Source organism: Mirounga leonina, unplaced genomic scaffold, assembly GCF_011800145.1.
Source record: "Mirounga leonina isolate KUSES-001 unplaced genomic scaffold, KU_Mleo_1.0 Mir_154, whole genome shotgun sequence".
In the NCBI taxonomy this organism is placed as follows: domain Eukaryota; kingdom Metazoa; phylum Chordata; class Mammalia; order Carnivora; family Phocidae; genus Mirounga; species Mirounga leonina.
This window is the reverse complement of record NW_023270389.1, coordinates 24,109,809-24,135,257: the sequence shown is the minus strand read 5'-3', so window position 1 is coordinate 24,135,257 and position 25,449 is coordinate 24,109,809. Positions and strand designations below refer to the sequence as shown.

The window sequence follows — 25,449 nt, the reverse complement described above, 5'->3', positions numbered from 1 at the left end:
ATAATCCTTCTACGTTTATTTATTTTGATGTTCATTCCAGGCTTGGCTAGTGGAGCCCCTTCAAGCTGGTTCCTGTGTCCTTTTGACGTGTCCCCACCATTCAACTTTCTGGCACAAAAAGTTGTTCTAGCCTCATCTTGTACTTTCCTTGCTTCACTTTAGAAGCCCTTTCTTCCAAGAGCCCTGGATCCTCTTAATGGTGAATGGTATTTGGAAACCACGGATACTAGGTGTGCTCTTTGTTACTACACTACCACTGTTTATAGTCCCTGTCAGCAGACAGAGGCAGTAAACAGGTGTGTGTGCATGCATGCGTATACCCACATACTTCTCTATCTGTCTATCTATATGCTTATTTCTAGTAAAGCCTACAAGGCACATCAATATCTTCAGTTCCAATCCATCACCACATGTTTTATTCTGTTTTCTCCCTTTTCCACATCTATAACCCTGTTCTCTGAACAGTGAGAAATCTGGCACCCATTATCTGTCATATATGTATTTAATTGCTCAGTCCTAGGATATACACAAGATGGTTTCAGAACGGCTAACACATGCCTCTGAAGAAGACGACTACTAACTAGACTTTAATATAGGTTTAGAGGGTATTGTCTGTCTGTTTGTTTGTTTCTAGCCTTAAGGACCAAAACACAGGGTTCAAAAAGTTGGCTGTCAGTTCCTTCTCGTCCAACCTCCAGACCTTCAGTGTGGTTATATTACTGGTTTGAAATACCATTTGGTTTATTTATTTCTGTTTGTATTGTATTTTTTCCCCTTCAGAATGAGGTCTTGATGGACATTTCTCACCAACAAATCTTTTCTCTTGAGTAGAGTTTGAGCAGCCTTGGGAGAAGTGAGAGACCTGCTTATCCATAGATGTACTTAGGGCATTATCAGAAGTCAGTGCTGGGGCCATAGGCCAGACACAGGGTGGACACTGAGGACCATCTTCAGGCCATGTCCCCCTCATTGCTGGGCCCACCGTGACTGTGGGAAAGCCACTGGATGGGTTATGACCCTCGCCACTTTCTCTCATGTTCTCCCTGCTGTTCTCCATGAACACCTCTCTTGCATTTAGGGAATCAAGAGTCCCCCTCTCATCTCAGTTCTAGGCTGATGACCAGCAACTCATGTAATATGCTTGATGTTGTACGTTGGACGATCTGGATCTGGTCCTTTGAAGGTGAAGCTGCAGGATACTGCTCACTGATAGCCAGACTTACAGAATTTTTGGCCCTGTTGCTGGCCTGTTTGCTGGCTCCCTGTTCTGACGCCCTCACTGTTTCTTCTCCTCGGCTTTCTGTGCTCAGATGCTCTGGCCTCTCTAAAAGTTCTTTTGCACCAATGTTGACCTGGCCATTGTCTCCTCTCTGCCTGGGGATGGGTTCCATATTCCCCTTCCTTTGCCCCATGTAACTCTTCCTCCATCTCCCACACACTTGCTCTATTTCTCTCTTTCCTCCAGACACATATAACATGGTCAGTGCTGCTGAATCCATCTGTTCTGAATCTTGCCTTCAGCTTAAGTTCAAAAACAGATGGACTCAAAGCATCCTAGATGCTGTGCCAGTTTCCACCACATGAAAACAAGTTACTGAAAAGCATCAGAAAATTTTAGAATAGTTTTGAGGTTTGATTCTCTGTCTTCTTAATAGTCCTCCCTGCCCGACTTCTCCATCTCTCCTGACCCCTCTCCACGTTATATGTGCCTTATTGGACAGGGGTTGGTTTCTAAAACCTTTGCCCCCAATTTCCCTCTCTCTTTTGCAGGTAGGTTTAGCCACTGGGAGGAGACCACATTGAGGATCAAGCTGGGTTGTTGCTCTTTTTCTCATTGTCTGTGCCTTTTTTGAATCTCCTAATAAGGGCTGAGGAATTTCTGTCCTTTTGGCCATAGAGAGAAGATGAAGCTGGGGTCTCTGTGTTTATAAATATGTGTGCATTTACTGGTCAAAGAAGTCACTAACTTGGGAATAAAGTTTATGTTCCTCTGCTGACGTTATCGGTAGGGGTGCAGAAAGGCGCCAGTCCCACAGCCTTCCCTTGCAGTGCTATAGACAGGGAGCATGTTCCTTGGGAAACCCTGATGTTGTGCCCACAGTACTGCTCTCCTCATTCTTCCCATTTGCTAACAGCTTTCTCCCAATGTTCTGAGGAACACTGTTGAACTTCAACATTTCTTTTCACCCTGAATCTGAGAGAAAGAGAATCAACATGGTGGGCCACTTATCTTACACGTGCATTAGGCAGATACTAGTAGTCATTTACAGAGCTTCAGGAGAAAGTTGTTGGCGCAGTCCAATAATTGTCAGGTGCCCACTCTGACCAGAGTACTAAGCTGCTGTCAGGAGTATCCTCAAGAGAAGTCGTCAGGGCTTGAGCTTCTCAAAGTTCAGGGACCCATGACTCATATGTTACGGTGTGTATGTACATAACACTTCCCTCCCTCCCTCCCTCCCTCCTTCCCTCCTTTCTTTGGAGAATACTTGGAAGAGAATTCTTAGTTTCTCAAAAAGGATCTGGGATATGTAATCACCCCTAAAAAAGATCTTATAAAAATATTTTGTAGTACAAGCTGGAATACACACATGTATAGACATTTCACGGTGTATTTTTAAATAACTGAGAACAGCATTTTTGTAAAACAATCCCTGTAGGTCTTTGCTCTCTGTGTTGTACTCTGATATTTTCTACTTTGTTCTGTGTTGCTATGTCCCACTGTTTTTGCTTTCATTTTTTGCGGAATTCTGGGTGGTAACCTGGTAAATTGATTTATTAACCCTACGAATAGGTTGTATCCCGGTTTGAAAAACATTGCTTTAAGAGCATTGGTTCTTAAAATTTTGGTGTGCATGATATTACCTGGGATGTGTATTTAAAATGCAGATTCCTGGGGTACCTGGCTGGCTCCGTCAGAGGAGGGTGCAACTCTTGATCTTAGGGTTGTGAGTTCAAGCCCCACATTGGGTGTAGAGAGTACTTAAATAAATAAAGCATTCAAAAAATAAAAATAAAATAAAATGCAGATTCCTGAGCATCACTGTACCCCTAGGGAAGCAGAATCTCTGGCAGAGGAGCACCGGAATCCATATTTTAAAAAAGCACCGCAGGTGACTCTGATGCACAGTGATGTGGGGGTCCTGGAGACTCACACTTCTAAGCTACCCTCAGACTTAGGGGCCTGGCTGCTCAAGGCTTCAGGCCACACACTCCCTTGGAGATGGCAGATATTAGTGGCTATCATCTGAATCCACACCGAGAATCTCCCCGTGGATTTTTCTCTCTTGGATCTTGATTTCCCTTGATAGTCCTCTGGTTCTAAGAAGTGCTTTGGCTCTGCTGGAAGCAGAGAAGGAGTTAACTGAGGCCACAGAGCAGAGAGGGAAGGAACTCCAGGGTCATTTTACAGAGCGGCTGGGGTGTGGCCCAGGGCTTCAGTAGGTGCCCAGAGCCAGTCCCAAATTAGAATGGGGTGGGATTCAAAACTGCTTTTCCTAGTCACTTGCCTTTCATGTGTAACCACATGCAGTGTGTCAACATGCTTTCCGGCGCCGTTAAGCACCAGCAGTTTTGTTCCCTCTGGGTTCACGGACCCTTGGTATTCCGGTTATGTGTTGTCTTGGAATAGCTCTGTGCTCCGGGGCTCGGGCAGCTGAGCATTGTCCATTAACTCTTTCAGCACCAGGGCCCTACAGATGCTAAGGGCTTTTTAGTTGAAATGGAGCAACAACCACCGTGAAATGAGAAAATGATGGCTACTCAGGAGACCTAGGTTCTTGCCCTGCTCTACCACCTGAGCCTCAGTTTCCTCGTTTAGAAAATGATGTTAGGTCTAGACTCTAGACCACCTAAAAAGTCTCTTCTAGATCTGACGTTCCATGATGCTACTTTTTGTACCCTCTGGCTTTTCTCTCTGCACTTGAACAGTCTTTCTTCTAAATTCTCTTCTAGGTTGGGCATAGGAGAGTCACCGAGTTGGGAAGTTTCCAGAGAACCCAGCTGATAAGTTAGTAACAACAAAATATATTCCTCTTTAGTGCCCCGATGAAGTATAAAATTGATAAAGCCAAGTTCATTGCAAGCTTGGGTAGTAAGGCCTGGGAATTTTGAGACCTGTTTGTCTTTTCAGACATGACTCTAGCCACTTTGTTTTGTGGGTGTGAACCCATTGCATGGACTGTCAAGTGATAATAATAGTTATAACAATAATAACAAATGATGACAATACTGATGTGTAGATGTAGAGCATTTCAGTGTTTATGAACTTTTTTTTATGGGCATCACCTTGTTTGACTTGATCTTCACAATAGCCTTGTGAGTTAGGCGGGGTGGTTCTGCTGTCCCCATTTATTTCTTTAAGTGGCTAAAGAAATGTTGAGGCCCAGAGTGCCTCTCTGGCTGATGCAAGATTACCTGGCTATAGCAAGTGGCAGAGCTAAGACTAGGCTCTAGGTCAGAGGCATGGTTCAGGGTGCTTTGCAGAGTACCACCTCACTGGGACGGGGTACCATCGTTCATCCGGATTCCTTACAGACCTGTAGAACTCAATCACCTGCTAACCTGGAAATTGACCAGAGCATCTCTTACTCCACCCAAACCTTTAAAATTTTGCCAGCAAAGTGTCGGCATGGTTAATAACATGCTGTCATTTAGAGCACACAGCCGGTGGGTGTACAAACTCAGTCACTCAGTAACCACCCAGATACATGCTACCACAGTTGTTTGGCAGCATTGATGGAGGCTGAAGATACTAAACTATTCACTACATGAATTGTTTTACTGTGCTCAACATTTACAAGATTTCTGTGATTGTGGCATTTGTCAGTAGTTACTGTTGATTAGGTACCTGCCCATTTCTTGGTGATAGATGTTCATTGACTATTCCAAAATACACCCTGTCCTCAAGAGACTTCCTTCCAATAAGGCAAGATAAATATCAAAATAACACATGAGAGGGTGCCTGGGTGGTTTAGTTGGTTAAGCATCTGCCTTCGGCTCAGGTCGTGATCCCCGGGTCCTGGGATCGAGCCCCACATTGGGCTCTCTGCTCCTCAGGGAGCCTGCTTTTCCCTCTGCCTCTCTCTCTCTCTCTCTCTCTCTCATGAATAAATAAATAAAATCTTAAAAAAAAAACCACGTGAGAACTGATAGCAATGCATGAGGCTGATCTGATGACTATTTAGACTTCAGTCCATTTAGCTCTGTAGTTTCAAAGAATCAAGTGCTATTTCTTTATTCCTCCTTCTTCATTGTTGTTGTGAGCCATGTAAGGGAACTCATTATCCCATTAACAGGTATTCGGGAGGGGGAGGTCTGAAACTTAGGGATACCCTTTCTTCCCAAGTGGCTTGTTGGTACTTGGCATGCTTATGCACCATTTGCCAGGCAGGAGTTATTGGCCGTAGATTAAGCTTCTCAGCTCATGCCTGGTGCCAGGGAGATGCCTGCTCCCAAGGTAGTGGTTACTACTTTGAAAATAAGTGTGTGGATTTTGGGTGACGTCATTCCAGTTTGGCACAGACAGGTATTTCTCTGGAGTGAACTAGCAGGGGTGAGCCAGGCTGTCTGTCTCAGTCATCTCCCAAGATTTCATTCATTCAAAAAATCTGTTAACACATCTGCGTATATTTTTTTTTCCTGTGTGTTTGTCATCTGCTGTAATTACTTACGGGGTTTCTGGTGACATCTTAATTAACTAGAGAAGAAAAAACAAGATATAATTGTAGATTATTCACAGATTATTCTGTGGAATTCTTATATAAGGGATATGTGTTAACTATAATGTAGATGGTTATAAAATCTTCTAAAACTGAGAAACATATATTTTTTGTTCCTTGCTCATCGATCATACCTTTGTTATGTCTTTTTCTCTTGCTATGATGTTTTAAGTGAATTAGTCAGCTCACACCTTTTGATATGATCACAGCCTATTTGGGGGGGGCTTTCAGGATGCAAATGTAATACATAAATGAATTTCTAGGCCTTTGGTTCTATGGATTATATTGGGGTGAGGTGCATAGTGTTTGTTCTCTAGTATTTATTTATTTATTTATTTATTTATTTTTTAAAGATTTTATTTATTTATTTGAGAGAGAGAATGAGATAGAGAGCGTGAGATGGGGGAGGGTCAGAGGGAGAAACAGACTCCCTGCCGAGCAGGGAGCCCGATGCGGGACTCGATCCCGGGACTCCAGGATCATGACCTGAGCCGAAGGCAGTCGCTTAACCAACTGAGCCACCCAGGCGCCCTGTTCTCTAGTATTTAGATTGTACCCAGAGTTACACAGGGAGAGTTTAGTACCCTCTTTGTTTATACCTCCCTATAGTTCCGAGAACACTAGTGGCAACACAGAAAGTATAAACAAAAGGAAGGTCCCAGGTCTGCAGAAGCCATAGAGAAGGCTGCTGGGCAGGCAGATCTTTGTCAGCCAGACCAGGGTTCCACAACAGATCAGTGTACACACGAGCATTGAGACCAGGATAAGATGTGGGTTGTGGCTCATGGACAGTCTAGGAGCAAGAAGACCATGTATTAGATCCAGGAGATTCTGCAAACGTGGGAGAAGCAGGTCAGAAACAAGAATGTTGCTCCCTTTATCTCTAGTGCTCAGAACAGTACCTGGCACCTAGGAAGTACTCAGTCACGATTTGTTCATTGAATGAAATAAGACTTTAGAGAAGGGACCTGGACAATAAGATGTCAGAAATCTAGGCAAGAAATCTGAATGACAGAGATTTAAATCTTGTGTAGACACCCTCCACTGCTGCCAGGTCTGGTCTCAGTGGGGTCCACAGAGCTGTCTTGAGTGATTAAAAGAATCTCCAGCCTCCCTCTCCCTGCCATGAACACGGGGTGGGGTGGGGATGGCTGAAGGGAAAGCAAAGTCTCCTGCCTGTCATAAATTGATGGAGACATCTTCGGTTAGGGTCTACGATGGCTCAGATTTGAGAACCCCTCCCAGTTCTCTGACCTAACCTGGGGGGGGCGGGGGACACGTTGGTCCTATAATCATTCAGGAAATAGTTATTAAGATGTCAGACACGATGCCAGTCCAGTTCTCAACTTCAAAGCAGATTCTTCAGCTCTCAGCTTGTGGACATGCCATGATCCCAGGGGTGTGGCTGGGCTCCCTGGAACTAATCCAGAGCCACAAGAAGGCCATTTCCATACAGCACTTCCCCCAAACCTGATTATAGGGGACAATTTAGGCTATTTTGAGGAAGGTGGGTGCACCACTGCTTGAATCCTTTCTAATCATCTGTCTCCGCTCCTGAAGACAATTTGTGGGATGAACTTGCCCCTGAAAATGTGAAAGCTCATTTCTCCATACATAGAATATACATTTTTGCCTTTGGCCCTTTTCCTGTCTCGGAGCTCTCCTACCCTCATCTCACTGCCGGCAAAGCTGAAGCGGACCTGTGATAAGCCCCGAGAAGTGTGCCTGCCCCCTCCCACCCTGCTGCTGTCTTTGGAAACCTGCCTCCAGCCTGCCACCGAGCTCCTGGGTCACACAACCAGCGGCCACCATTACAGGCAGAATCTTTTTCAAGTCACTTCCCACCTTGGTGATTTTTTTTTTCCTCCCCTCCTTCTTTTAACACCTTCCCCAGCAAATCCCATCCATCCTCTGGCTTATCTGGGTCAGCAAGGGTCTGATTTTATGCATGGCTCTGTCAAACCATAAATCCGCTGCAGCTTTGCCTCTCCATCCAGCCCGTCTGCTTCTGTCAGCATCAGCAAAATGCATAATAGAGAAAATAAGCCAGAAAGGCTAATAACATTCATCTGAATAAAATAATCTCTTTGGCTGCCTCAGTTCATTTCATTTTAATCAAGGTGCCAGGAGGGAATTTAGGCTTAAAAAGCCGAGTCCCTGCTTGTCACTAGTTCCCTGTCCAACTGTCACTAAATGATCCCTTTTATTAAGCAGGTACCTTTTTTTTTTTTTTTTTTTGGTCTTTTTTCTATCCTCTTCATAGTCGGCCACTCAGTAACATATCGAATGTATTTAACTCATTTCAGGTTTTGTCTCTTATCACATATGTGTCTATTTTCGAATGTGAGGAATCGTATTTTTCTTAGATGGATTGATATTTGCCATCCCCGTGGTCGGACTGGCAGGTTTGATAGGAATTCTGAGAAAGAGGGGCTCAGAGGAAGTGGCTGAAGCGTCTTGGGCTCTGGTGATCCGAGTTCCCTTTGGCTTGCTTCCTGTCTCCTTCAGCACACAGTTCCCCGTGTGGAATGCAGGAGTGATTGTTCTGTAGGGGAAGGACAGTGGAAGATTAAATTCTGCTCTCCCGTTGGTATCTCCCTCACGTCTTCCCAGAGACATACAGCTGCTTGGTTAATTGCCGATTGCTGCTGTCTTATCCCTACCATTCTTGGCCAAGGGCTGTGCATTTTCAGCAGGCTGCGCTCTTGGCCTTGACCCAGGGCCTGGTGAGGAGCCTGTTGGAAATTGACGAAAGCTGATCCCAGTTTGTTTGGAAATAAAAATAATAATATTTCTTCACATTTGTTTAGTGCTTTACTGCTGATGTAATTCTTTTGCATTCAGCATCTCATTTTAGCCGCACAACAGCCCCGTAGGTGGGCAGGTGGGGGCCATTGGCCCAAAAGGAAACGTACCTCCGTAGAAGAGTGCAGAAGCTCCAGCCATCCGGTAATGTCAAGCTTGTGTCACGTGTCCCATCTGCAGAGCTGTGAGCACAGCAGTTCTTCGTTAAACGGCACCTTCGGCCAGGAGGCCTTCTGGGATTTTACAGTGAGGTTTTGCAGATCTTTAGGGAGCGAGACGTACACCAACGGGGCGCGTGTCCATCTTACAGGGGAGACAACTGAAACAGAACAGAGGGGATATGGCAAAAAAGGGAAGTGTAATAGGGAGGCCAACATGGACCTTTCTAGAGTTCTCTCTTTACCCGAGATACTGTAGGGAAATCCCTTGGAGCATTTGCTGCCAAGTTTTGTTGAACATCCATAAATAGTCTAAAGTTGAAGGAGAAAAACTGGCCTAATGGATTTGAAGCTAATGATTCAGCTGTGCAGGTTTATCCTTTCGATGCATTTATAATGATAATCTCTTCTGTGGGGGCATAGCCAGCTTGTGACTTTCTGGGCCTCCTTTCTTTTTTTGACTCCAGAGTCATTCCCTCTCAAGTGCAGTATTATGTTTTCTTGATCTGCCTCCTGAAAAAAATGTTAAGTAAGAAAAATACTTCTGGATATTTTGTCTGCTTTTTAGGGATTAGTGTTTGAGGAGGTTTGCAGCTGTTCAGTACATTCCTAAGGGATGCAGACCCTTTTCTTTAAATGCCCAAGTATTACACAACCTGACTCCAGGGGCAGGGAAAGTAAAGAAACTGTACAAACAAATGATAGATGGAAAAGATATAAAGACAAATTTCAATCTCCTAACCAAACGAAGTTCCCTTGGCTCCAGCAGCCCCAAATAAAATAAGGCTGCAAAGCTGTTAAAGCAGGAAACCACTCTAGCAGAACCTTCATATGCTCCCTATGAAATCACGTCTCGTTGACTTGCTTATTTTCCAGCCTGAAGTGTGTTTCATCTTTGTTCGTGTTGGCGGGGAAAAGTGCCGATATGGTATATGTGTATTCCCCTCCTACTACATGCCCTTCACCTCTCCTGCTCCGCCACTGCCCCAAAATAAATAAATGAATTAATTAAAACACCTCAGTTGAAAGGAGGAATATGTCCAAGAAAGCATACAAACTCAAAGAACTAAAAATATTGCCTGAAACACTTCAGTAATAGGAAAAGGGAGTAGGGACCCATACGAGAAGCATACAGCAGAGTTTAATACTATCTTGAAAGGCTTTTTTAAAATAAAAATTGTGCACAGAATCCCCATAAATACAGCAGATCCAAAGCAGTATTTTATTGGTGTAAATCCACTTTTAAAGTGCAAGTTTATGAAGAGTACTCATTACAGGGTCATTCAGTGAGAACAATGAGGCTGTGTTCATGACCCCAAAATATTGAAATTAGGGGGGGTGACTGGGTGGCTCAGTTGGTTAAGCGTTTGCCTTCAGCTAAGGTCATGATCCCAGGGTCCTGGGATCGAGCCCCACATCGGGCTCCCTGCTCAGCGGGGAGCCTGCTTCTCCCTCTCCCACGCCCCCTGCTTGTGTTCCCTCTCTCTGTGTCTCTCTCTGTCAAAGAAAGAAATAAAATCTTTAAAAAAATATATTGAAATTAGGATTATGAATCAGAGTTGCAGTTTTATATCAGTTTCAGCATCCAGGTTATTTCTGGTTCTGATTTGGGTTGCCCAATATCAAGAAAATCCTGATTCACACAGATGGATTATAATTTTGAGATAGTTTTAAATTGGCCTAGGCTCTTGAAAAAGGATATTTTTGTTTTGAAGTTGAATCACTAACATTACCTAGCACCTATTCCCATCCCCCTTCATAAATGTTATTGGGGAAGCACAAAAATATATAATAAGCATATAAAAACAATTGATAATGATGGGATGGTATTGAGCATTCTCACTACCCAACCGTGGTCTACCGTGAACCCAGCCTAGGCCCCTGAACCTTCTGTGGCATGTAATTGAACTTGGCCACTGTGTGTTAAATCATGAGCTCACCTGCACAGCTTTACCTAAGGAGGCACACAGGCTTGAATTAAAAATGAAACCTGTGGGGGCGCCTGGGTGGCTCAGTTGGTTAAGCAACTGCCTTCGGCTCAGGTCATGATCCTGGAGTCCTGGGATCGAGTCCCACATCGGGCTCGCTGCTCGGCGAGGAGCCTGCTTCTCCTTCTGACCCTCCCCCCTCTCATGTACTCTCTCTCATTCTCGCTCTCTCAAATGAATAAATAAATCTTAAAAAAAAAAAAATGAAACCTGTGCAGAGCAACATCCATTCTAACCAACAGGACATTTTTCAGAAGTTCAGATACACGCAGCGGTTCTTTATTCCAGAGTTCGCACAGAACGAAGCTCGCCTAGCAGCCCATGAGACATTGGGATAGTGTCAACTGCAGGGAATCTGGATCCCTTTCACATTAACTGGAGGTTGCTCATTTGAATGGATGTGTCACAGTTGTTTGAAATTGAAATGTGTTTCTCTGTAATTCTGGAGTTTCTCAGAACACACTTTAAAAACTCCTGCTCACTGAAACCAATAATAGCCGTCCTACCACCTGCTCTAAGGATGGAAGGATATGCGCTAAAAGTGTTACCACTTTAGAACCTCTTCATTTAATTATAAATATATAATTCTGAATATATTTACAAATTTATTAGTTTTAAGGCATAAGGCTTTTTATTTTAAAAGATTTCCACTTCCGTCCATCCTTTTTATTAACTTTTGTTTACTCATCCTTTCTTCTGAGGGTCCCCTTGGGATTTATGCTCTGTATCCTCTTCCATGGTATTCAATTGGTTTTGCTTCTCCTGCCTCCACTTGTGATCTGCGGTGTACATTTGTGGGCTAGCTGGCCCTTTGTTCATACCACTAATGTTCTGCTATATTACAGGTCTTTCTTTCTCTCCCACTCTGCACTGTGATATCAGCACTTTTACAATTAAAAGCCCCTAATACTGTACTTTATTCATTTCAGATATGAACGTTTATACGTTTGTGAAATTGTAGTACCATGTTTATGTGTGTGAAGCACTCTAAGGAAAGACCTAATAGAGACAACCAACTCATGTCCACCCATAAGAAGCAGACCGAGCTGTTGTCAAGTTCAGATCTTGTGAGATCTACTCTTTTAAAAAAGCAAGTGTAATTGCCTGATATATTCCATGCTTACTGAGGACATGGATACTTTGCCACCCAACAAAAATGTAAATTCGGTTATTTAGGATTTGATAACTGAAACTGATTTGGAATGCATTAGAAAGTTTCCTTGCAGTGAAAACACCAAAGGTCACTGAATGCCTGTACTCAGCTTTGAATTTAGGATTGTTTCCTATTCGCTTTTTTGGGTTTGTTTTTCAGATGCTAAACATTTTGAAGGGAAGGGATTAATTACATGTGTATCTCTCTCTCTCTCTCGGCTAGTGTGTGTGTGTGTGTGTGTATATATATATATATATACATATATATATATATATATATATATATATATATATATATATATATAAATTTGTTTCCATAAAAATCTTTCGATTTCCCTAGAACAGTAAGAGGACATAATGTTGCCGAAGTGGTCCAAACAGAGGTATTAGGTATTCTGACTGCAAAGGGGTGTGATGCCTGGGGCAGAGGTGGGGGTGGGGGCAGATAGAGAACAGTTTCAGTTTGGACTCTAGCATTCATTGGATTGAAGTAGCTTCTTAGTGCTGGTTAGACAGATATTTGATCTAATAGTCTGGGGTGTTCTGAAGCCAGAGGAGGTGTGGCGTGATTAGTTGGTAATTGTTACCTTATTACAGAATTGGAAAAGCCCCTTCTAAAGTTGAATTCCCTGCTCTACAAATCACAGCCGCCGACAGCCTCCGGCTCTGAATGCAGGCAGTGTGACTCAAGAACCGAGCCACTGTCCACTCTCTTTGCATTAAGAGTCTGACTGTAGGGAGGGAAGAGGGGGAAGAGAAGTGAACAGGTAGTGATTCTTCCCAATGATTAAGACCCTTCTCTACACTTATAAGGCTTGGTTTTGCATTTTAGCATTGCTACCTTTTAGCTATGTGACCTTGAACAAGATCTTTAACTTTTCTCAGTCAACTTCCCACATCTGCTGAATGTGGTTAATTAATAATACGCCCTTCCTCAGGCTGTCGTAGGGTTCAAGTTAAACAACGTGAGTATAGGGCCCAGCTATGTGCCAAGTGCACAGTAAGCCCTTGATAAATAGTACAACAAACAACCCCTACTTTCGGTTTCTCTTTTTAAAGAAATCCAGCTTGCAGATGTAGAATTTTTTCTGTTGCTTAAACCAGGGCTGCGAACTGAGTAGATAATCAATCTAGTCTTTTGGATCACAGTGTTTTCATTAGAAATAAGCACCTAGGTTTGGCATTTCACTGCTCCACCCAGGCTGTAGAAGTTTTAGGAATACATGTGTTTGGGTATGGTTTGTGCTCTTGGTTGTATGGGGCATGACATAATGGCTCAACCAATGAACTGAAAATCTCCTTAGATGTTTTCTGTGGGCCTGAAGAGGTTTTAGGGCCTTTTTTTTTTTTTTCATGGCAAGGGCCTTGAAGGTTGTTGTCTTCACTGAATCCTAATACGAATACTGGGTGGGGATGTGGTCTGTAGTGCTCTCGTGATTTTTGTCTCTAGACCTCTAAGTTTTGTCTCCAACCCTAGACACAAACCAAATGTCTTAGTGGCTAAGGCTATGGACTTTGGAGTCAGCCTAGACCTGTCCTAGTCAGGTGACACAGAGCTGTGTGGTTCTAGTCCCTGACTCCTTCTTACGGTCTCTATGACTTCTTACTAGCTGTGGGCAAGTGACAACTTCCCTGAGTTTCAATTTTCTAATTAGTAAAATGGGGATAACGTTGTTCTTTCCTTACAGGGAAATGATGAAACTTAATGCGATAGTGCATATAAAACATTTACTAAGTTCCTAGAATGTAATAGATGCTCAACAGATAATCCTGCTTCTCCTCTTTCTTCTCTTACCCTCTTCCTCTCTCATCCCTCTTCTTCTCTTCTCATTATTCTTGTTTTCTCCACTGAGTTTTTAGATAGAGAAAACTAGAGGTGCAGGCTTCAGGAAAGGTATCTATTCCTGGCTTGGCTTTGATCACTGTGATTTTATGACATGGATTGTGTTCTTAGCTGTTGGCCCTGGCTACTCACTGACACTGATTTTTTTTTTTTTTTCTTGCTGTTTCTCTGCAGGAAGGATCAGAATGTTCTCTCTCCAGTCAACTGCTGGAATCTCCTCTTAAACCAGGTGAAGCGGGAGAGCAGGGACCACACCACCCTGAGTGACATCTACCTGAATAATATCATTCCTCGATTTGTTCAAGTCAGTGAGGACTCAGGAAGACTCTTTAAAAAGGTATATAGCTATTTCTAGGCACAGGGATACTTGGGTGGAGCAATAATACCATCTTGTAAATAAGAGAAAGACTATTGTATTGGCCTAGTTAAAAGGCTTTCCATTGGTCATTCCCTACCACGATCTTGTGGAGAAAAAATACTGAATTGTCATTCTTTTCTTCCTTTCTGAGTTGAATTAATAGTAGCCCTGGGAGAGTAACCATTTGCAAGGTACAACCCCACCACTGGCAACATAATGCATAATCTGCATGTTTTAGTTACGACAGTGTTTGCTTGATTTCCTTGAGTGATTTGTGAAGCTGTTGAGATTTGGGGACCTTCAGTGTCATTTCAGGTTTTCCTCTTGTAGTTCATGTATGTTTATGATTTAGTTTAGTTTTCTTTCTAAGCGCTCATCTTGGCCAGGGTGAACTCATGAATTTGGTTCTTATCATGACATATCTTGGTCTTTGGGTCCCTGAATGCTTTCTGAAGCTCAATTGTTTGTCACAATTCCTTGGATGTAAGTTGAAAAATCTGACCGAGGAAAAACTCTAAATTGTGGTAATCTTAAGAAACTTATGTAAAATTGACCTTACCTGTCAGTGGTGGAAATAGTCTCTTGGAAACTAAGGAACCTCTTTTCTAAGCTCTCTCAACCTGAGCTCTCGGTGGAGTTACTGATTCATGACTTTTGGTTACAAATGGTGGCAAAAGCCCCAACCGTTGTACGTAATGGACCATGTCTAACATTCAAGCTCTGGTATCCCCAGAAGACCTTTCAGAAGGCGAATAATCTTCCTACAAGTTCTAGGTATAAAGAGGGTATATAGGGCTATTTCATTGGTTTCATATATAGGAAATTCATTGGTTTTCATTTGACAAAATCCAGGGGTAAAATCTGAGGCTGGGAGAGAAAGGACTTCAGTAAACAGGACCTTGGTCAATAGTAGCCAGTTTGCCAATTCTTAACATGGGAAGTTTTCCAGATTTCAATAGGTCTGGAGTTAGAACGCAGTTTCTTCTGTTTATACCAGCATGAAAAAAAGAACTGATTTAGAATATTCCATCTACATAACGCATCTGTGTAGGGGCTTTTCCTGTGTCTTAGAGACAGGATATGAAGAGTAAAAAGCATCTGACAATGAAAAAAAGGAAGAGAAAAAGAGCTCCTCCCGGAGTTCACCAACTATTTTTAGTGGCCTGGCTGCGCTGTGGTTGGGGCCATACTTCATTTAGGGGTAAAGGTACTTTTCACCATTTCCTCATGGTTTCTAGCATCTGTTCTAGCTTCCTTGTCATTCGTCTGAATTGTTCTGCAATCCTTGGTGGTGTATGGATGTGGCTAAAATGAACGACTGTAGTTAATACTGTACTGAATACTGGAAATACGCTAGAGAGTAGGTTTCCCATGCTCTTTTCACACACACACACACACACACACACACAGAGGTAACCGTGTGAGGTGGTCTGTTAATTGGCTTGACTGTAGTAATCCTTTCACTATGTATACATCTGTATCAAATCATAATGTCTTACTCCTTAAATATATAGCTTTTATTAGAAAAAAAAATTAAACCTATTTAGGTAGAACCTTGACAGTAATCAGATGCCACTTCAGCTCTTCTGTGTGACCTTGACAGCCACTTAGATTATCTCTAGAAGGACAGGGGCTGACTGATCATTTCCTCCTTCATTTTCTCTGTTCATCTGGGAAAAAAACTTCTGTGAGGGATATTCAGCTATCTGGACTTCAGCCAAGCTCTCAGCTACCTTTTTTCCCAGCTTTAGAAGGTTAGAGAAGAGCCATGCTCAGGAGTGTTACGACCCTTCCAGATCAGAGATGTATATGCTGAAGGCAGCCGCTTATCAAAGCCACGGATGCTTCTGGTTCCTCAAGTACTACTCACATTTCACCAAGAGCCCAAGTGCATGGCTCAGGGCTCTTTACCCTCCGGAAAGAAAATCTGCCCGTGAATGATATTCCTAGCCATGGTCTCAGAGTTGATCTCCGTAAACTGTGCATTGCTTTGCTGGGGGTGTAGGGAAGAATTTCTCATTCCTCACAGGACTTTTTATATATTACATTTTATTGAAGAAAGGGGCACATTTATTGAAGAATGGGGCCTATAGCTGCATGCATTTTTACAAACTGAACACACCTGGTAACTAGTGCCCAGATCAAGAAACATGATTTCAGTACCCTAGAAACTCCGCTCATGCTTCCTCCCAGTCCTCAGGGGGTTGGGAGGGGTGGTCCCAACCCCCAAGGATAACAACTATCCTGACTTTTAACAGCAGAGATTAGTTTTACTTAGTTTCATACTTTATATAAATAGAATCATACAGTATATACTCTTTTGTGTCTGGTTTCTGTCACTCAACATATGTTTGTGAGATTTATTCATATTGTTTTATATGGTTGCAGCTCTTGATCTGCAGGACTTTCTCTTGATCTTTATAACTTTTCATCAGTTAAATTATAGTTATTATTAGAGATATGCATAGGATTGCTGAATCACCAATGTTTACTATCCCACTGCATGAATAATCTCTTTTCTCTCTCCCCTGGGGTCCATTGTAGGCAGAGCATTCTAAGGTAGAGGCTGGCTTGGCTGATCACAAGAGTAAATTAATTCTGTTTTGGCTGGGTGAGAGCCTCTCTGCTTTCTAGTAATGGGCACAGAAGCATTCTGTCTCCGTAACTTAATTTTTTATTCCCTTTTGTTTAAAGTGTGTTGCACTTGAAGAATTAGAAATCCCACTGGTTAAGATACAGTAATCAGATAAGAGAGCTAAGGAATGAACCCGGCCACACTGTCAGTTAAATGAAGCTTCCCAGGGCTTGCTTGCTCTATCAGAGCAGAGGTCTCTTCCAAGTAACCCTTTCTCTTGGGCTCAACTCTGCTAGCAACTCCGAAACCTTAGACAATTACTTCTTTCTGTGCCTTAGTTCCCTAAAGTTAAAAAAAAAAAAAGTGTTTGGCCTATGTGATCTTCACACTGCCTTCAAAATCTAATACAGTATAATTCTATGATGAATTCTGTGATGCCCAATATAGGGTATCCTGTGTTGGGGGCTTCATTCTGGTTGTTGGGTGACCTTTGTTAAATTGTGATAAGGAAACTGGAGCCCTCACGATACAGACAAATAAAAGTGGGTGTAGGTATGGAGAGGGGGCTAGCTTAGGCAGTTAAAGACCAAATTTTTTGAGGAATGAAGCAGTGTTTCAGATTCTCTTATCTATAATGGCCAGCAACCAAGAGATGCCAAACAGGAATCCAAGTGTATAAAATAGAAACAACCTATAAATTCGGTTCCAGCAGCAACAGGGAAATCCACATTTCTCTGGAGACACAGGCTTTAGGAAAGATACCTTTATTTCTGGTTCGGCTATGGACACCTGTGAAAATTCACCTGAGTTTTATGTGAATTTGGGTCTATTTCTCACCAGCAAAAGTCATGGGTTTTCCTCCTTTTTTTATTCTTTTTAAAAAAACTCTGTAAAACTTAATGATTCACTAGCAAAGGTTATGATAACAAAACCCGCATCTTTTGAACCCTTATGTGCTAGGTACAGGATTAAACACTTTATATGCTTAATCTTTACAATAATTCCCTGAAGTAGTTGCTATTAATAGCCCTATTTTATGAAGGAGGAAACTGAAACTTAGGGAGATTAATCAAAAAATGAGGTGGGGCTAGTATTTAAATCCATTCATCTCACTCTAGAACTTGAGGTTTCCTCCTACATGCTGTGTTAGGACTCGGGGTATGGTGTGCAGAGTAGAGGGTGTTCTGTATTTTCCTACTCTTTTTGTTGAACCCAGATATTTCACTTAGTTACAGAATTAACCTAACCTTTTCTCTTGCACACAAGCCTTCAAAAGGTTTGGAGGTGTTAAACATCAACATTGGGTTGTTTCTCCTACCTGATGTCTGGGCAAGCATTTGGAAGCTGACAGTGAAATAGGACAGCAAGTTTTTCTCTCCAGGGGCAGGATCGCTAGTAAGAGGGAAACAAAGACTCATTAAATGTGAGAACTGGCCAAAAATCTGGCTCACAGCTAACTCAGCTAATTTGGGGATGTCAGGGTGGCTGCACAATTGGCCCCTCTGTACTACTGAACCCCCTTAAGGGATGCTCCTTGCTGGCCCTCTGGTTTGTGGTTACGTCTCCTGGGACATATTTTACATTTTGCATGAAGCCCGGTGGAGATTCCTTTAGCTAAATATAACATCTAGAGAAAGTAGCCTCCTGTTCACAGCTTAGAAAAAGACCCACTTTGTCTAGGACTCCAGGGGAAATGGAGCTCATTTGGTGCTCCTGACATCTCCTTTCGTGTAATGAAAGCTCAGTCTGTCTAACCCCTATTGGAACCAAGGTTTAGGCAAATATTATTGCTGCCACCTTCATTTGTTTAATGTGGTGCCTTCAAAATCAGGAGCCAAACACTACCAAGTTTGACTTCCAGCTCCACATCGTCTCTGTGAGAGACGTGTTCTAAAGAATCCCACCAAGAATAGAAATCATTTTCCCCACTTTTTCATTTAAACCAAGTAAACTTGGGTGTGCTTTTCCCACAGGGGAGAGGACAATCCTGTTCTCCCTTCTTCCTTTCACTTAGCTGGATTCTTGCATATAGCCAGGGTTGAGAACCATTCTTGTAGGCATTCTGGTTTCTGTCTTGGGGAAACCCAAAAACACAGAGGACATCTGAATCCATAAGATCCTGTCTATGCCCCTGCAACAATGTTGAGACATCTAGGCTGGTTTATCTAGGCAACCAATTGTGGCTTCCCTACTTTATTCTTGGAGGGTGACAAAGGGTAAATCTGGATTCAGATAAGTAAGTCACATTGCAGAAAGTGGGAGATACAGGAAGGGTGCTGAGGAAGAAATGTAATAGGGCACAATGAATTCTTTTCTCTAGGGTCTTCGGACGTCCTTTCCCATTGGTTGATCAGTTACAAGAGACTTGTCATGACCACTCAGGTTTCAACCCAACGAAATGGGTCTGGCGGTAAAAGGATAAAGGGGGTTCGAAACTAAAAGCAGTGCATGTTACCTACCTACCTGTTTATCCCCAGTAGATAGGGACAGGATTTCCTAGAGTCTTTGAGTCCAGTTGCTTCACATATATGAAAAGACTGGATATTGTAAGGAGGTACGTTCTGCCGTGGTGTTGTCATGATAAGTAAAGGAGAAGTGATCCACAATGCCAGTATAATCGAATGTCCCTGGTGGGTAGTGTAGATTGAATGAATGGAGAAAGAATGGACTTCCAATGGTTGTGTTCTGCCCTTCTGAGAAAGAGTTTAACCTGGAGACATCTTGGGGAGAAGGAGTAGCTGACTGATTTACCCTGCCCTCTCTTCCCCGGTCCACCCTACACCTCCTTCCAGTGGAACTCAGTGTCTGCAATTGATTGGATTTCCTCCATGTTATAACATGATCATGAACAACGTGGTGATCAGCTTTATAGATAACTATTCCCATTGCCCAGTTTGTCTTGATGGCAGCAAAAATCTGTTCTGATTAATTGAGCTTTATTCTCTCGTATCTGATGAAGGGATCCTCTTTGGAGAAAAGAATAGGATGGGAAGTTGAACTTATTTGAGTAGGGGATGGAAGGCTGCCAGCTACTTCAAAGGTATCTCTGCTGATAAGGGGCGTCAGGTTTGCTGCCAAAGCCAACACGGAGGGGAGCTTTGCAGCTGGTGCCGTTGGTGCTGTTTTAGCTTTGGTTTCTGTGACACTTAGGTCAGCAGCATCTGTGTGCTCTTCCTTGGGGCTTCTCTCTGGGTGGTCTAGGCTTTTTTGGACTTGGGAAGATTCAGCTCAGAGGGAGTGTGTGCCCCCAAAGATGCCCGCACTCTTTTCCTTCAGTTCGTTTATATGTTTGCCTTTTTGGTGTCTCCGTTCTCAACTGTCTATCTGCCTTTTCTGAAAGAGCCCAAGGTGTTGTAGGTAGAACATTCAAAGGTGTAATGGTACTGCTGTCTTTGTAAGTCAACGAATGGTTAGGAGACTGCGTCGCAACAACTGCAAAATGGGGAGGGTGAGAAAGAGAGTGCGGTAGATAGAAACAAGTGTCCAAATGCAGCCTGTGTCTGAATACGACTCCAAACTGGGAAAGCGCACAGTCAATAAGTATTTTAGCGAAGACTATAAACACAGCACGGTGCAGGCTAAAAAGAGCTTAAAATGAAATTGATGGGGAAGGTTTATCCCCAGGGAGTGTAGGGCTTCTCTGGCCACTCTTCAGAGGGCTTAGATCTCCCCAAACTTTCCTTGGGATGATGATAATAAGACCAATAATGACATGCTTATATAAAAATGCCTGCTATCACTATTATACACTGTAGTAGGCCCTAAATGTGTATTTTTCCTAATCCTTTTGTGTATTTTGCAAGGGTTTTTTTTTTCCGTTGACTTTTTACGGAAGTTTAAAATACTTAGAAGAGTGCACATATTGTAAAGTGCTCAATGAATTTTTATAAGCTGAAAGTAACTATGTAATTAGCACCCAGATTAAAAAAAAGAATGTTACCAGTATCCCAGGAGCCCCCCTCTTGTCCCCTTCCATTCATGTCCCCCTGAAAAGTAGTTACTATCCTGACTTCTTCTAATGAACAGGCCATATGTTTCCCTAATTATCTTAAAAATGTCCTTGAAACTGGTTTGTCCAAGCCAGTATCTAATGCACACTCATTTTATGTCCCTTAAGTCTCCTTTAATTTAGCACTGTTCCTTTTCCAGGGACACTGATTTGTTGAATAGACCAGGCCAGTTGTCCTGCAGCTTGCCCCACCTTCTAGATTTGTCCGGTTGCTTCCTTGTGTTGTTGCTTAACTTCTTGCTGTATCTTGTCTTTCCTATTAATTGGCGGTTGGTTCCATTGGCCAGATCTATTCAAGTTATACATTTTTGACTAGGATGCATAATTGGCAATGTTGGGTACTTCATGTTATATCACGTTAGGAGTTATATAGTCTCTGGTTAGCCTGCTGATAGTGATGCCAACATTGACCCCTCAGATTAGGGTGGTAACAGTTTGAACCTTCCATTTTACAGTTAGATTTCTTTCCTTACATGATAAAAAGGCCATTGTATGGTGTTATATGTGATGCCATTGTACAATGTCGTACATTGTACAAATGTCGGGTGTTAATTCAGTCATTCATCTGAGGGCTTTAACATCAATGATAATTCCAGCCAAGTTACTTTAATATCATCTCTGTACCTCTTACGCTTTACTGCAAGATGCCTCTCAGAAAAGGAGAGGATTATTAATACAACTCATCAGGCACCATGCAAATAGACAGTAGTTTATAAAAACTTCCTACTCCCAGGAGAAATCCCACCAATGGCGTAGAAGCTGACTAGGTACCATTTTTTTTATTGTAAGAGTCACAGCAATAATAAAAATAATAATAATTATAACTAATACTAAATGAGTGCTCACTGTGCCCAGGGACTATGCTAAGTACTTCATAGGTATTAACCTATTTAATCATCACAACAACCCTTCAAGATGGTTTCATCATCTCCAGTTATAGGTAAGCACATTGGCAGAGGGGCTAAGCAGTCGACTCCAGGTTATGGGACTGGTTAGGGAAAGAATTGGGATTCATGTGTAGGCAGCCTGCTTCCCCTGAATCATCTCTTCCCATCACCATGCTCTGCCGCCTCACTGGTAGCAAGGTGGCAGTGATTATGTTGGTCAGCTGCAGGGCCAGCGTTTTTGCAAGGAATTAAGGGCTCATGCATTCTGCAGTCGTGCACTTAGATGCTTCTGCCAGGCCAGACTTCCCATTGTGCTTTTCTGCTTCTGCTTCTTGCCCAGCTTGTCCAGAGAGAGAAGCATCTTTGATTTCAGCCTCCTTTCTTGCAGGACTGGCTTCTTTTGAAGGCTTCCCTTCCTATTTATCTCTGTTAAGAATTTTCCTTTGAGTTTCTCCCTGCTTGTCTGAGCATGATTTTTGTGTAAAATGGGAAGAAAAATAAATTCTCCTTCTCTTGAGATAGCATCTTTAGTTTTTCCATTCTCATTTTCTTCTTTAGGTACAGTAGTGGATTTTATTCTGATCTCTTGGTTGTTTTATCCGATCCTACCTTTCTTTGCTTTTAAGCCTAGCTCTTAGGGTCCCCCCCTTCTTTTACCCTGTGCTCCAGAAATCATTTGGGTCTGTATCCAGCTTTTCATAATATATACTCAATATGAAACTTCCAGTTACAGGTTAGTTTTAATTGTCTGCACAAATTCTTGTCTTTAAGAGACCATAGGAACCTGGGAGCATCCCTCCTCATGGTCTCAAGAGCTCTCAGAATCATCTTCTTGTTGAGCTAAGAAGTTATTGTTAAGGCCTAAGGACAGGACTGTGAAGTAACAACAAAAATAACAATTTTTATTTTATGTTTCTTTTGATTTTGAAGCAGACAAAAAACCCTGTAGCTTAGTTTTCTTTTCATTTTTTTTTTTTTTAAGTTTTTATTTATTTATTTGACAGAGACAGAGACAGCGAGAGCTGGAACACAAGCAGGGGGAGTGCGAGAGGGAGAAGCAGGCTTCCCGCTGAGCAGGGAGCCTGATGCGGGGCTCGATCCCAGGACTCTGGGATCGTGACCTGAGCCGAAGGCAGCCACCTAACGACTGAGCCACCCAGGCACCCCGATTTTTTTTTTTTTTTAACAAGACTTTATTTTTTTAGAGAGAGAGCGCAGGGGGGAGGGGCAAAGGGAAAGGGAGAGAGAGAATCTCAAGCAGACTCCCTGCTGTGCACAGAGCCTGGTATAGGGCTCGGTCTCATCACCTGAGATGAAATCAAGAGTCCAACACTTAACTGACTGCGCCACCCAGGTGCCCCAGCTGTTTTTTTTCAATTGTAAAAGTAATTAATACATGTTTTTTCAAGACATTGCAGGGAAACAAAAAATAATAAAAAGAAAATAACGGGGGCACCTGGGTGGCCCAGTCAGTTAAGCGTCTGCCTTTGGCTCAGGTCATGATCCCGGAGTGCCTGGATCAAGCCCCATATTGGGCTCCCTGCTCAGCGAGGAGCCTGCTTCTCCCTCTGCCCCTTCCCCTGCTCATACTCACTCTCTCTCTCAAATAAATACATAAAATCTTTTTTAAAAATTAAAAAAAAATAATGATTACTGAGAATCAGTTATTCCAGTATTTTTTCTGTGTGCCTTTTTCTTTAGAAAATTAAGATTATATTGTATATTAAGTTTTGTGTACTTTTTTCCATTTAACATTTTAAGGGAGTATTTTGTCTGTGTCATTGTGCCTTCTTTAAAAACATTGTTTTTGGTGACTATGCAGCATTCTATCCTCTGGCTATTGTATAGGCTTTTCATACATTCCTCATGGTTCTTTGGCTGTGTGGTTTTGACTCTACTGGACTGTGTTCCGGTATATCCAGGAGCAATCCAGAATCTCATTGGTATCTTCTTGGAAATTACTTGTTGCCTGTGTTCTCGTTTGGAAATACCATACTTCTGATATGAGGCAAGGAGAGACGGTTTCCTCCCCTTCTTTCCCTTTGTCTTCCTCTTATATCTTCTTCATTGTCTCTGAGCTCAGCTGGGAATCTAGACCTCAGAGCTGTGTCCGAGCCCGGGCCCTGGCTGGCTTGGTGGAGGACTTTTGCTGTGCTGGGTTTCAGGTTCCTTATCTTTATACTGCAGAAAATTGCTCATACCCTCACCCCTGCCTTCACAGAATGTCAGAGGAATCAGTAAAACCTGGGAAGACAGAGCTCTGCCATTGTCAGAAAGACAAGAGATAACAAATGTTGGTGAGGATGTGGGCAGAAGGGAACCTTTATACACTGTTGGTGTGAATGTAAATTGGTGCAACCACCATGGAAAACAGTATGGCCGTTCCTCAGAAAATTACAAACTGAGCTACTGTATGATCCAGCACTTCCATTCCTGGGTATATATCTGGAGGTATTGAAATCGGTATCCAAAAAGATATGTGCACCCCCATGTTCACTGCAGCGTTATTCACAATAGTCAAGATATGGAGACGACCTAAATGTCCTTCAGCAGATGAACATGTAAAGCAAATGTGGTATATATATACAATGGAATATTATTCAGTCATAAAGAAGAAGGAAGTCCTGCCGTTTGTGAAAACATGGATGAGTCTGAAGGGCATCATCCTCAGTGAAATAAGCCAGACAGAGAAAGACAAATACTGCATGGGATTACTTATACGTAGAAATTTTTTTAAATCCAGTTTCATAGAAACCAAATAGAATGGTGGTTGCCAAGGGGCTGGGGGAGGAGTAAATGGGGTGATGTAGGTCAAAGGGCATAGATTTTTACCTGTAAGAATAAGTTCTGAGGATCTAATGTACAGCATACAGTTAATGACACAGTAAAAAGCACTTGAAAGTTGAAGAGAGTAGATCTTTTTTTTTTTTTTTTAAGATTTTATTTATTTATTCATGAGAGATAGAGAGAGAGGCAGAGGCAGAGGGAGAAGCAGGCTCCCCGCAGAGCGGGGAGCCCGATGCGGGACTCGATCCCAGGACCCTGGGATCATGACCTGAGCTGAAGGCAGACGCTTAACCGACTGAGCCACCCAGGCGTCCCAAGAGAGTAAATCTTAAGCATGCTCACCACACAGTCAAAGAGCTGACGATGGGGGGTGATGGATGTGTTAATTACTTTGATCTCAGCAGTCATTCCACGATGTATATGTATATCAGATCATCACGGTGTACACTTTAAATGTGTACAATTCTATTTGCCAATTGCTGCTCAATGAAAGTTAAGAAAAAGAAAAGAAAGTGCTCTGTGGAGCTTGGTTCTGCTCACATAGGAGAGTGTGCCCTGTGCCATCTCTCTGCTAGGGTGGTCTTTGTCTCTCCAAGCTAATCTCTTTCAGCAGTGTGTTCTTGTAGAGGGTAGAGAGGAAAAAAAGAGGGCAAACTGGAAGACCCATTCTCTAGCTTTAATCATCTCCTCTCCAAAGCCAAGATAATCCAAGCCTTCTGCCCACATAAGCATCGTATCCCTTCCTGCCTTGCCTCTTCCCATGACCTTGTTTTCCTTTTGATGTTCATTTTGAGGGTGGAGAGTAGAAAAAAAGCCTTCTCTTTTCGTAGCTCTCTGAGCCAGTGGCCTTTCTGGGCCTTTGAGTTCTCAGGCAGGAAAACTACATAGCCCACCTGACTCTTCTTTCAGGGACCTTAAAAGAGACGAGCACTGCTTTATTTAAATCCCAGAGCACAAGTCCCACTATCAGTTCATTCAGTTCAATTTAATAACTACTATTTGATTGTCTGTAATTGCTCAGTATTCAACTTGCCACTATAAAAGTATGCCAGAGCAAGCTTAAAACACGGTTCAAGATCTTAGATTTTTTTTTATATTTCAGCTGGATGGACAGGCCAGAGATTCCCAAAAGCAGGTTATAACTTAAGACATCAATTTAATGAGTGGTAC

The 25,449-nt window shown here is 42.6% G+C and overlaps 1 protein-coding gene across 9 annotated transcripts in view; it reads left to right on the top strand.

The window, feature by feature from the left end:
- SRGAP2 (SLIT-ROBO Rho GTPase activating protein 2) overlaps positions 1 to 25,449 on the top strand; it is a 224,611-nt gene that overhangs the window by 100,688 nt on the left and 98,474 nt on the right. For all 9 annotated transcript variants that reach the window (XM_035010191.1, XM_035010190.1, XM_035010187.1 and 6 more), the window contains one exon: positions 13,838 to 14,000. In XM_035010191.1, the coding sequence (XP_034866082.1) occupies positions 13,838 to 14,000 (163 nt within the window). The remainder of the gene's footprint in view (positions 1 to 13,837; positions 14,001 to 25,449) is intronic.